The sequence below is a fragment of the Rhipicephalus sanguineus genome, chromosome 9, assembly GCF_013339695.2.
Source record: "Rhipicephalus sanguineus isolate Rsan-2018 chromosome 9, BIME_Rsan_1.4, whole genome shotgun sequence".
Classification (NCBI taxonomy): domain Eukaryota; kingdom Metazoa; phylum Arthropoda; class Arachnida; order Ixodida; family Ixodidae; genus Rhipicephalus; species Rhipicephalus sanguineus.
The window spans coordinates 34,900,018-34,913,393 of record NC_051184.2 but is presented as its reverse complement, the minus strand read 5'-3'; the positions used below and the strand labels follow the sequence as shown (position 1 = coordinate 34,913,393).

General features: G+C 46.8%; 2 protein-coding genes across 2 annotated transcripts; both read left to right on the top strand.

The window, feature by feature from the left end:
- The first annotated feature begins 214 nt into the window (after positions 1 to 214).
- On the top strand, positions 215 to 10,329 carry LOC119404963 (tRNA N(3)-methylcytidine methyltransferase METTL2). The gene is made up of 8 exons (XM_037671695.2): positions 215 to 516; positions 1,283 to 1,374; positions 1,437 to 1,633; positions 2,906 to 2,955; positions 3,311 to 3,371; positions 4,066 to 4,202; positions 7,719 to 7,891; positions 10,167 to 10,329. Exons 1-8 carry the CDS (start codon positions 437 to 439, stop codon positions 10,313 to 10,315), a joined length of 939 nt encoding a protein of 312 aa, XP_037527623.1. The 5' UTR covers positions 215 to 436; the 3' UTR covers positions 10,316 to 10,329.
- LOC125759819 (zinc finger BED domain-containing protein 4-like) lies at positions 5,212 to 7,712 on the top strand. The gene is made up of 2 exons (XM_049419142.1): positions 5,212 to 6,897; positions 6,939 to 7,712. The coding sequence occupies exon 1, from the start codon at positions 5,767 to 5,769 to the stop codon at positions 6,754 to 6,756; it is 990 nt and encodes a 329-aa protein (XP_049275099.1). The 5' UTR covers positions 5,212 to 5,766; the 3' UTR covers positions 6,757 to 6,897; positions 6,939 to 7,712.
- Positions 10,330 to 13,376: the final 3,047 nt, after the last annotated feature.

Sequence of the window (13,376 nt, the reverse complement as noted above, 5' to 3'; positions counted from 1 at the left end):
GTCTCTTCAAACTTTGCTGTAGCAAGCAACGCTTTTAGATTACGTTGGTAGCAACTGCTTCCGAAACGTAAGGGCATGCACAAGCAATTTCAAATACGAATATTTTTGGAGAATTTGTCTCACCACGAGTCACCAGTCTCACTCACTGCGAGAGCGCTAAGCAACATCGACAACAGTAATGGCAGCCCCCACGAACATCATCATACATTGATGTGCATCGTGCGTAATCGTGCGTTTTGATCTTGACAACATCCGCATTTTTCTTATTTTTCACCTTACGAACGTAACAGTTTTTGCCATTGTGAAACCTCGCTATTTCTCCTATATAATGCTTGACGCGGTGATCATTTGACCTCGTTGTTTGACGGCATTGCTCCGTTGCGACGTTCACGGTCAACCGTACCCGAAGTTCACACGCTTCGCACTTCCAAACACGATGAGTGAAAGCGACAAAAGACCCCAGTTCGGCCAACGCTATCTGAAAGACGACAGCCGAGTATTTGAACACAATGCCTGGCAAGTACAAATTTGGTTTCGCTTCTGTTCTGTGTCCTCGGGTACCATTTCACGTAAACAACTTTCAGTGGCAAATGTATGTACGAACGAACTCGCCACGCGCGGTCTTTGTCTCTCTTGTGGTTACTGCACGACACTCAAATCCGCATCAATGCGACGTGCAGCTTTCACTAGCAAAAATAATTCGCGTTTGGCTTCACCACTGACGCACAATGATGGACGATCGAAAGTTTTCGACATTGTCTGTGACGAGAAGGCGCCTGCCTCTTTGAAGTGCATTATGTCGAACATCTTTAAAAAAGGGTGCCGGTGAACGTGCTAATTTTGGTCACACGAAACTAGTCTACCTAACGCACCACAGTCGTCGCTAATGTTTGGCAATCTCACCTGTACTGCAGATTAAGTAACAGGATGAGCGCAACCTGTCATTTCCTTCCTTGCTATTGTCTCTTTCCTTCAGGCTCAGACTGAGCCTACGATCTCATCTTCCTTGTCCGCATATCTTCAGAAACAAAGAAAAAGAAGAAAAACAAAAGAATACTGAACAAGTAGTGTTAGACAGGCCCGGAATTCCCAAGAACACACGACTCTTGCTTTTGCACCAGCCACTGCAGTATGTAGGGGGCGTTGTTACACAAGCTCGGGTGATGTTTCAATGTCAACAGATGAGGATAAAAGTACACACCACAATGTGCTGTTGCGTAGTCCTACAAATGCGACTAGTCTGATGCCTTGTGCTACATAGATCTAAACAATGCTCACACAGGGACGACGTTTCCTGGACCGAAGAACAGCTGAACGCCGCCAAACAAAAGGTGGACGAGAACTCGGTCGTCAGAGTGGAACCAGCCGTCAGGGGTAGGAGCCATTACTCATCTTCAAAAAGCTCAGAAACTGATACGTTTCACGTTCCTTGACAGACCAATACGAAGCTGAAGCAGCACAATACTGGGACAAGTTCTACGGCATTCACAGCAACCGATTCTTCAAGGACCGGCACTGGCTGTTTGTGGAGTTTCCCGAGCTGCTGCCCAGAAACGCTCCTGCAAAGGATGCACCGCAGGATGACGACACGGAGGAATACCCAGGCAAGGCAGCTTCACTAAGGATTCTCGAGGTTTGTCAATGCAATCTGCATTTTTGCAACCATATCAACTTGCATAGCACTGAAGCAAAAGGCCACCAAACACACCACATTAACTTAGTATGCTTTCTCCACACAAACCAACGCAGGAGAAGACGCAGTGTTAGGGTGTTTGTGGTTTAGTTGGTTTCGACTCCTAGTGAATGAATAACAGTGCGAAAAAAACAAGGACCTGAAGGAGACACAAAAATGCGCTGATTTGCCTAAAGACTATTAAACAGTAGCAAGCCAGTGAATACAGACATAGTAACTTCAACAGAATCAGTGTGTATGTTCGGTGAACATGTCTGCATACTGGCCATAGTTTTATGGTCAGTACACAGTATCAGTGGCGTAGGCAGAAATTTCTTTCGAAAGTGGGCGAGGGGGGGGGGGGGCACGGTTTTGATCTGAAGTGGGGGCTGGGCAGAATTTTGTGCTCTGTGTCCCATGGCAGAAAGAAATATCGGGAGAAGGGGGGGGGGGGGACGGCATGTGCTCTGTGTGCCACCCCCGGCTATGCCACTGCACAGTATAAACCGACTAACCCACCGGCAGGTACTTCTGCGAGCATGTCCATTGAAATCGGGACCTTTAGGACAGCTATAGTCAACATGCACTGACATTGTGTCATCTCTTGGACTGTAAAAGCTTTTGCCTGGCATGGAAAGGTTTCACTTAGTGAAGTTATGAGCATCTTAATTGTTGATTCAGCCAATCCACATGCACCAAAGCAACCAATTGTGAAAACACCCCACGGCTATAGTCATGTATTCATGGCAACATTTTGTAGCATCAACATGCAATAGTATCTTGTAAACTCACCAAATACTGTATGGTTTTCAGTGCCTTAGTGTGGGGTACATGCACTCTGTTTTTAGGAACCCTGCCTCTTGGCCTATCAGCATACAAATCTTTCAAAGTATGATAGCCTAAAAGAGGGGAAGGGGTAAGTTGCTTGGCACTGGAAAAACAGTGCCCCCTTGCCAGACTAACTTTATGATTTCCTGATCTCTCGTTGCTGCGATTATAATAAACCACGGTGCACATAATTTGTTGGGATATATTCTACAAGATTTTTTTTTTTGCTTTAGTACCTGCGCCACACACAAATGCATCTTGTAATGCAATATCTTGGCTAGTTTATCAGGAGCTCTCGTAGGCCTTTTTTGGACCAATATGTGTATAAACTTTCACTAAATCGCCATGTCGTATGGCAAGCTGATTGACAAGTTAATGAAGCCATATTTTTTTCTTTGTTTCCAGATTGGCTGTGGTGTGGGAAATACAGTGTTCCCCATACTGGAAGTGAACAGGTCAGTCAGCATTACTAGCATACGAACTCCTGTATGGAAAGGCATTTAGGACAATTGCACAACCTTGTACAAATTCCTTCAGTACACACATCTTCATTGGGGAAGCTTGAAGCAGTTAGCCTTTTTGTGGTTTCTGAAACACCACCATCACTGTATTTTGATCAACTGTAGAGTCGAGGCTCTGCATAGCCATCACCTGCTAAGTTTGTTTACTTATCAATACTTGGAAGATTCGCGTCATAGGATAGCTGATAACTATGTTCATGTGTACTCAGTCTCGCAGTACTGGTGCTATCTTACAGACAACTAGCCTTGGAATGAAGAATTGTAAACCATTTTTTTGTTGCATGTACAGGGACCCTGGCTTGTTTGTGTATGGCTGTGACTTCTCGCCTACAGCAGTTTCTGTTCTGAAGGTAACTATGCACATTTTTAATATTCATCCGCTAGAAACCTTTGCAGATACGTTTAGAAAAAAATTGGTCCCCGAATAAACTGCCAGAAACCATTCAGTGATCTCAATGATTTGTTCATGTAGTATTTAAATAAAGACTCTGACTACACCATGTGGTATATCACTTTCAACATTTGCATATAGTATATCTGACAAAAATGTAGTTCATTCACAGCAGCAGAGCCAGTCACGTTTAGCGTCCACTTACACCAAGCTGCCATTACAGTTTCATATCAAATTGCCCATGCCTTACTCTTTAAGTGAAGTTCTTTCAAATGTGAAACTTTTAGAGCCTAATCAGCCACACTGTTTTTCACTCCTGCAAACAATTCTCGCATTCCGTGTCTACTAGTACACTGTACTTTACTATTCACAGGCAAAGCTAGCAAATCATGATTCACTCAGCTTCCAATAATGTTTCATGCATTTGCTATCCATTGCAGTGCCCTGGCGTAACGATACACATTCATTTACACTGTAGCTTCCCAATGAAATCTGTGACCATGCACGCAGTCAGTAGCTTAGCCTTCTTTTGAAGAAGGCTACGCGTGCTGCTAGCGAAAAACAGCAGTCTTTTTTGTCATTGCCGTGGCTGAGACGAATTGCTACTCTAACAATTACACACAGTGCTCTGTTTTCTATTCTAAACTGCCTAGGAACACAAGGACTACGATGAAAAGCGGTGCCACGCTTTTGTCTGTGACGTGACCAAGACGTGGGAGGTGCCTTTCCCGGAGGAAAGCTTGGACTACGTAATGCTCATTTTCGTCCTTAGCGCCATCAGCCCCGACAGGCAAGTAACACTAAGTTGCACAACTACTTTAAGTAAAAAGCTGTTACAGTGAAGCACAACAACGGTTGTGGAAGCGCATGCAGCAGCCATCGTGTTAAATTCATTCAAACTTCTGATGCCATCAAGCGTATTTTGCAGTGTTGTTGTTCCACTTGAATTCTTGAAGTAAAATGCACAGTCAACCACGAAGAGACAACACACACACACACACACAAGCGCTCGCACAAAGCTATGGCGCATATTTTTTCATTTCGTGCGCCATTTCGACTGATATAGGAAACCCAAGCTCAAGTTTGCGGCGCTGCGGCTCTGTTGGAAAGCTCTGGATTGCATGCACGGCTGACTCAGCCCCTTTCACGGTAGCGGTAGCGCACGTGCGCACGCGTTGTTCCGTCGGTGTGGGTAACTGGGGGGCTGTCAGCTCGGCACGTTGAACCGAGAGGCTTGCTGTGCGAAGCTGCGCATTTCGGCGATGGCAGAAACGACCTCGCGGAAGCGCAAGCGAGGTCCGAAGTATTGCGGTTTAGTGGCCTGCCACAACAATGCAGACCACACCAAGGCACACGATTCACGTGTGAAACTGTATCGTTTCCCGGGCGTGTCGCACGAGAAATAAAGGCGGCAAGTGTGGATAGCTGACAGCGCTGTCTCGCCTTCTATTTTGGCTGAGGTCATCGCTTTCGATCATTTCGACTACCTGTATCGGTAAGTAACGCGGCGCATGTACGCATCGACTACAGTAATGATTACTCGCTGTCTTCTCGCATTGTGAAAGTCCAGTTACGGTTACGAATATTTTCGAATTATTCGGCGCTTTTGAATAGGCCGCAAAAGCCACAGACGGCCGGTACAAATACAAATCCCTGAGGCTATGCTTTACACGTCACGGCTGCCACACATCCATAAATCTCAAAGGCCCATACATTGTGCATTAAGGAGCCGGAAATACGTCTGTGTTCCTCGAACTTCAGTCGTGCTTAGACATGTTGGCTTATCTCGCCCTAGTTGAAGGTGGCGTCGACCGTGCCCGTGTCCGGTAAGCGCGCGTGCACGAATCAGATATGGTACTTTTTCCTGAAAGTGCCTGCTGGAGGCGAAGCGCAGTGCGAGACTTGTGGAGTTGTTTTGAAGACGCCTTCTGGTACCACAACGACACTTGTCAGCCACTTGAAGAGACACCCAGGCAAGTACAAAGAGTACTCGAAATTGCATCAACTTTACAGTTTTCCAAAAAAGAAAAGTGAACCAAAGGGGCTGTCATCGCAGGCGACCGTGACCAACTTGTTTAAGCCGACACTTCAGCCGTCATCGGTAAAAGCGCAAGAGATGACGAAGAAGATTGCAGCATTCATTGCCCGTGACCTGAAGCCGTACAGCGTGGCCGAGGAACCAAGCTTCATCGAGATGATGCGCTGCGCAATTCTGGAGTATGTCGTTCCGTCGCGGAAGACCTTTTCACGAACGGTCATTCCGAATTTGTACACGGCCAAAGAAGATGAATTGAAGAAGCGCATTAGGGCCGTATTTGATGATGGTGGTGCTGAGTGCTTCACTTTAACAACGGATGGGTGGACATCGAGGGCCGGTGACGGCTACGTGTGTTACGGCCCACATGATGGATCGCGACTTTACGCAGCACGCATACGCCCTCGCCTGCAAACCAATGCTGCAGGAGCATACTGGAGAAAACATAGTTCAGTTTCTCCGAGACGTGATCAAAGAGAGGGGTCTGCCCGACAACATCCCAACTTTTGTCATTACCGACAACGGCAGGAACTTTGTTTCAGCTGTTGCCAAATGCAACTGGTCAGGACTTCTCTGCTTTGCACATACCCTGCAGCTGTGCATAAATGACGCCAAAAGAGAAGTGGCATGTTTTTCCCAGCTTTGTGCGAAATGTCGATCGATTGTAGATCGCTACAAAAGAAGCGCGTGTGCGCGTGCACGGCTTATGGACATACAAAAGGACATGCACATGGCCCAGCATGAAGTGATTCATGATGTTCTCACACGCTGGAACAGCGAGTACGCCATGATGGAGAGACTCGCCGGACTTCGTGCCCCAATTTCAGTTGAACTTTGCGATTCTGATGTGGACAACTTAAGCTCCAGAGAATGGAAATTAATGGCTGCGACCGTAAAAGTGTTGCAGCCTCTGGACCAAGCAACGACAGAGCTGTGTGCGGATCGCTATCTCTCGCTTTCCCAAGTGATACCTCTCATGCATTGTACCCAAGTGGTGCCACATGAGCATGTGTCTGAAGGCGAGGAAGCGGCATCGTTTGCAAGGAGCCTTCTGCGCAGTTTTTCCACAAGGTTCCCTGGCTTTAAAATGGCAAATGTTCCGGCAAATGTGATGCTAGTTGACCCTTGCTACAAAGACATTTGCTACACTGAAGACAGTCAAAAAAAGTGGGCAAAAGCCACACTTGCAGCTGCAGCAAATGAGCTAATGCCAGCCCAAAACGATTGTGCCCGGGCACATGTCTGCCCAGCCATAGAGAAGCCTCCAGCTAACACTCTTTGGAGTGTTTTTTTCTTCATTAACCTCTAATGTACTGCAAGACAACGCGCACAAAAGTGTCCCTTCTCAAGTGGCAGAATACTTGGGCACCCCTGTGCTTCCCCGGTCAGAAAACCCTTTGGAGTGGTGGGGAAGACCCATGGCAGCCGACTGTACCCAGCACTGGCCAAGGTGGCACAAAAGTACCTCTCGATTCCTGCCACACAGGCAAGGAGTGAGAGGCTGTTTTCAACAGCAGGGAATGTGGTCAGCAGCTGGCGGGAACTGCTGCTCCCAGACCATATGGAGCAGCTGGTATTTTTGCTTGAAAACTTGTGAATGCAGTAAAAAAAAAAAAAAGTGTGAGATTTGTGAATAAAATTCACCAGTTAACAATTTTAAATTTCACAAAATGCTGTGCCTACATGAGTTCTAATTCTTTAAAAAAATTGTGTAAATTAGTCGGGCCATGAGAAAAATGCTAATTTTTCTTTATAATATGCGATGTACACTATTCAAACAATTCGATTCGAAATTATTCAGCCAAATCGTTATTTGCTTCCGACATCAAATCCACTATTCACCCATCCCTACAGTTTTTTAATACAACCAAGCGTGCTATATACTGTTTTGGTGCTTTTACTTTCGATAGGATTCTGCTCTCAGACCTGCTTCTATATTTTTATCTGTGTGCTGTCTTATGCTAGTAGTCTAACAAATGTGACTGATTCTGAATATGCTTTGGAGTACCGCATGTTTTATTATTTCAGCTATATAGTCAAATGCCTCTACAACAAAATGACTCGTGGAACGAAGGGTTCCTTATGTCCCTGCTACATTGCGAGTGTCATGATGCACGACTTTTACAGCAAAGTGACCCAAATAACTAAGTGTATTATTTTGAACTCCCAGGCCCTGTCTGATAAACACACTTGACTGTACTCAAAGCAGCGTGCAGCCCTCACTGTTGCAAGACTTGTTTTTGGTCATTTATTCTTTGCATTAATCTCTAGGATGCAACACGTCATCGACTCAGTGGCTCGATATCTGAAGCCTGGAGGAAAGGTGATCTTCAGAGACTACGGCCGCTACGACATGGCACAGCTCAGATTCAAGAATGGCCGGTGCATCGAGGACAACTTCTACGCTCGCGGCGATGGAACCAGGGTGTACTTCTTCACTCAAGGTGACAATCTCAGGTTTCCTTTGAGAGTAAATCGTGACAGTGACAGAGAGAATTAACGGCGTACACATGTCAGACCACAGACAGTGTTCCTTTGGTCAACCTGCTTAGCCGGCTTAAACTTCGCAAGTACGATTAAGAACAGAGGCACATTAGCGAGTATTGTTTGAATTCCGGTTTGCTTAAGGGAGCACTCTAACGCTACAAGAATGTTTCAACACACACCGACTTTTATTTCCATGTTTATACAGATGAAACCGAAAAAGCCCCTTATGAAATGATTGCTTCACCAATATTTAACTCTTAAAGATTAGTTCTATAAGAACAGTAGATGTCCATTACACTAGTCTTCAACGCCATCAGTATTTCTGCAAAACATTGTATGAGGATGAAGTAACACATTTTAAGGAGTTATGGGACATTTTTAAAGCAGACTACATGATACTTTGTTTACTGCTTAACATGAAGTTACAGTCAACTGCCGATTTACGGACTCCCTAGGGACCGCGAAATCGTCCGAAAAATCGGGCAGTCCGAAAAAACAAATTCATGCTTTTTTATTCCGCTTAAGCGGTCAAATCGCCACAGCCACGTCCGAAATAGCTTTAATGCCTCCCAGTACAATTATCATGCATTTTAGTGCGCGCCCAGGCTCTCGCAAATACATTCGGTACCTGCCGCGAACCCCGCTTAACTACGTACGTGCCAACCGCCACTTTTACATCTCGTGATGAGCGCCGCTGATAACAGCAAAGCGAGGAATAGATTACGGCTATCTCGCATGAAGCGTTTCTAAACGATGACGCGGAACGCAAAGACTGTGGCGGAAGAGCGGACGACTCGTCCGGCATTCCCCGATGCGTGTGCGCACACACATCGCCGAATCGCCTCTGATACGCAGCATTTGCTGCCGTATCAAGCCGATCGTTTCTAGTTGTGTGCAGTACATCGCCAACTAAACTGACGCCGTCACTTTACTGTTGCTGTATCGTACGCACGCATTTATCATGAAAGGGTTCGTGATGCGCACTTAGTTCTTGACCGCACACGGGCGCGGCAATGGCGAGCTGGTTTCGTCCGCGAAGGCTACGCGTCTATGCGGCGCACTTAGCGGTCTCGCACAAAGAGGCAGCAGGAATGGCGGCGCGGCGCATTTGGGCTCTCGCCTATCAAATGCGTGCAGTACGCATGCAACTGCGCTAGGCCACGTGCACTACCGAGCAGTTAACTGAAGATGCTTATCGTAAGGGTTATCAGCGATTAAGTCGTACCGGCGCGTTTGCCAGCTGCCGCCATCACGCCTCCGTGCATTTCCGCTGCTTATCCGTAACATCGCCGCACGGCGCCGCGATAACGGCCCCTTTGAATTTCTGGTCTGCTTCACCCCATAACGCTTCGGCATTGCGGCAACGCTGACTTTCGGACTCTGCTACTGTCGCACACAGATCGACTCGCGTACGCGCTGGTTCAAACCTAAGAGATGATTGACGCGGCAGAGGTGAGGGCTCCAATTAATGCCTTTCGGACCCACAATTCGGGCAGAAAGTCCGAAAAATCGGACACCGAAGAGTTTCAGCGTCCGAAATTTCGGACGTTCTTATACATTGACGTCTATGGGGCTGGTGACGGTGCCGCGATAGTGTCCGAATTTTCGAGCATGTCCGGAAAATCGGGCGTCCGAAAAATCGGCAGTTGACTGTATAATACCGGAAGAAAGCAAGGACTAGATAAGGCTAGCATAACTTCCCTGTAATGCATCACTGTTTGTCGGCCAGTTGCCTACTCCGAATATCAAATACTACATGACACCCGCATTTAAAAGGATCTTCCCCTTCCACTGCCATGTCCATGAGTGGTACTGGCCAACACTGTAGGGGCTAATCTTGTGTGCATACACAAAACACAAGAAATTGGGCAGGAGAATGGCAGCCGCAGTAGCTGAATCAGTGAAGCACCAAGTGCATAATGCAGAAGATGCAAGTTCATCTCCTACCATTGACAAGTTATCTTTATTAATTTCCCTTATGTACTCATCCATACATATCAATGAAACAGTAATTAACTTCCGCTATGCTCCCCTCCCTCATATGGCCATGACTACGTATGCATCACTGAAAGCACTGAAACATCTTGTGATTGCAACATTGGAGAGTACCAGAGAGAAAAGGATGGGGATTCAAAAAATATAGACTAGAAGGAGGAGTCATTGTCGCATGGTGATCCTGCTTTGTTGAAGTTTTCTTTTCGTTTTTTTTTTTTTTTTTCTGGACATTTCCAGATGAATTGACGGAGATGTTTGCCAAGAGCGGCTTCGAAGAGGAGCAGAACCACCTAGACCGAAGGCTGCAGGTCAACCGTGGAAAGTTGTTGCGCATGTACAGAGTGTGGATACAGGCTCGATACAGAAAAAAAGAGGCCACCTCCTGACAAGCAGTAATCGTCACATGACCATGTGATAGACCCCGTCTTTGTTCACAAAGCCCTGCAGTTTAGTTCTATGAACTATAAAAGAGGAATGCAAATGCTGCGTAACATTCTTCCTTTAAGGAAAAAAAAAAAAATAAACAAAAATACCAGCATTCATAGTGGTCCTGAAACCCTTGAATGTGAAGCTGCCATATTCAAGGCCATAAAAGACTTCCGAGTGTCACATAGTGCTAAAAAAAACCTTGAATGTTCATCATCATCAGCCTGACTACGCCCACTGCAGAGCAAAGGCCTCTCCAATGTTTTGCCAATTAACCCAGTCTTGTGCTTCCCACGGCTGCAAACTTCTTAATCTCGTCTGCCCACTTATCCCCCTTGTGTGCTTGCCTTCTCTTGGAATCTAGTCTGTTACTCTTAATGGCAAGCGCTTATCTTTCTTTCACGCTACATCCACGTGTTGATAGAATTCCATAAAGAGGCCTGGGGTGCGGCCTCACACCAGTGACTACAGCCTGCTAGAAACACATGCTCCCATGCTCACCAGAAAAAGATTGGCCACCCTGGTGCAGTACCTGGCCACTACCTCCCATATGAATACACCAATTAACCTTGAATTTTACTTCTGTCTAAACGGAGTAGATTCCATAATTGTGCACATGCGAGCAGAATCAAAGTTTGTCAACGTGGATTTTTGGGCTAGTTGGTTATATGCTTCAGAATGGGGCATAGCGCTAACACACACGGACGAGGAAGAGACAACAGGACAGGCGCTAACTTTCAACTGATTGTTTATTTCCGAAAGCAACGGTATAAAAAAAAAAAATAGGCCGCGTATCTGCGTGCTTCGCTGCAAATGTCGTCTAAAGACGATAGAAGAGGCGCTGCGTGAGATATGGGCCATCTGGCAATACGTCGGGAAACATGAGTGCTGTGTTGCGGGCTGGTAGTCCCGGCGCAGCGGCAGGCGAAGACCGGCGGTGACCAACGCGACCGGTGGGGACGCCGGCCAGCCCGAACACGCTGTTTGGCGCGATGCGCCGAAGGAGAAGAGACGTCCGCACTCAACGAGTACTCTCCACAAACTTTACACGTCGCCTGGGTAAAACGGGAATGCCAGAGCGGCGCCCCCTGTCATTCGTACAATGCAATACTGAACCGAAACCGAAACACAACATGAGCTTGTGCAGAGGGCACGGAGGAAGACAAGTTTCAGCGCAGTCGCATTTTCAGCTCACCTTAAGAAACTAGGGTTGTAACATTGTAGGGCGAGTAGGGCCAGGAGGACCGTCATGACGAAAACCTGCCTCCTCAGTCGTATTCGCCTGAAACGTTGGTGTGGCTTCGCGTTCCCTTCTCCGCTCCTGGCCTTTCCACAAAGCTACTGCTTAAGTACAAAGGCCCCTACCGTGTCCTACGTCAAGCATCCCCAGTTAACTATATGATTGAGCCTGTTCAATCATCTACGAACCGCCGTCGTCGCGGCCGCGAGACTGTTCACGTCGATCGACTGAAGCCGCATTATGACCCACCAGTTGTACCTGTTCCTTAGGTCGCCAGGATGGCTCCTTTTCCGCGGGGGAGTGATTTGTAACATGGTAGGGCGCAGACAAGAACGCCTGCGAAAGAAGAAGACGAAGACGGTTGTTGTTGGCGCTCGCGCTTGCTCGGCTTGGACCGCTGATCGCTTCAGCTGTGGCAATCTTTTAAGTCTCAACGTTAAACGCATACCATCAAGGTCTTTAAAATTGCGTATCTATGTATTTTCTGTTAAAGGAACACACCGTCTAATACTTACCTAGTGATGTTGCGCCTCAGATATGCGTAATGTTTGCTTTTTGATCAACAATGTACACAAGTATGAACCTAGTCAGCCGTTCACGATGGCTGGCCCTTGGGCAAGTGGTTCAACTTTGGCCGAGTGGCTGAATCGAGGGACGTGCCGACAAACAGAAAGACAGACAGAAGGACAGACAGAAAGACAGACCAAAATTTCGGCGTTTAAGTTCCCCAAGAAAGACTATCGTCTTTAATAGATCCGTACGCAAAGCACCACTCATCGCCCATGAAAACCTGCAGCGTCAAGAAAGGCCAATTCATTAGCAGTGAGCGCCACCGACGGGCAGCTGACACAGCTATCACCGGCCCTCGCGATCATGGCGGCTTCCACAATCTCTCTGGTAGTCTTATATGCATTCCTATATACGACTGTGCAATTGTTAAACAACGCTTGACACCCACAATCATTACAATGCACAGACACGTGCCCATCACAATAACGGCCCAACTTCTGCTTGTGTTCCCTTAGCCTACCATTCAGGCATCTCCCCGACTGCCCAATGTAGACCTTGCCGCAAGAAAACGGGAACCGATACACTGCATTATTTACACATGGCACAAATGGATTCTGATGTTTCTTCACACATTCTGCACGCCTCTTGGCTAATGGGTCCGTGGCCTTGCAAATGCTCATTAGTTTCTGTGGGGCAGAAAAAAAGCACATCTACCTTAACCTTCTGGCCAATTTTCTTCAGGGCGTGTGACACGTTGTGAATATACGGCACAACCACCTTTTTCCTACCCTGAGAACTGTTTACACAGGTATCAATCTGTCTAATTTTCTTAGCCCACTTTCTGCTACTGAGATAAGTACATGTTCGGGGTAACCTGCCATTAAAAGGCGCTCCTTCTGATTAACAAAACTACTAGATATCTTATGGGGGCATGATTTGCGAAGCGCGTTGCCAAAACAAAGGGTGGCAATTGCTCGCTTCACCAGCTTAGAATGGGATGACTGATATGGAAGCAGCATCTTGTTGTCGCGAGGGTGATAATCCCAACACACATGATGTTCATGAACTTTCAACATGAAGTTGAAAGTTAGCGCCTGTCCTGTTGTCTCTTCCTCGTCCGTGTGTGTTAGCGCTATGCCCCATTCTGGAGCAGAATCAAGTCAATCCTATTGGATTAAAATCTGCGGGGTACGGAGCCATCTTGTTTTTTATCGGGTGGTGATGGCTTATACAAAAGACAAGGCTTAAGCGTTTTATTCGCATTTTTTAGT

What these genes read in the sequence shown, in the direction of transcription:
- LOC119404963 (XM_037671695.2), top strand. Translation starts at nt 437, where the DNA reads ATGAGTGAAAGCGACAAAAGACCCCAGTTCGGCCAACGCTATCTGAAA. An exon ending in GTATTTGAACACAATGCCTG is followed by an intron (nt 517 to 1,282) that starts GCAAGTACAAAT and finishes ATGCTCACACAG; the next exon opens with GGACGACGTTTCCTGGACCG. An exon ending in AGTGGAACCAGCCGTCAGGG is followed by an intron (nt 1,375 to 1,436) that starts GTAGGAGCCATT and finishes GTTCCTTGACAG; the next exon opens with ACCAATACGAAGCTGAAGCA.
- LOC125759819 (XM_049419142.1), top strand. Translation starts at nt 5,767, where the DNA reads ATGGGTGGACATCGAGGGCCGGTGACGGCTACGTGTGTTACGGCCCAC.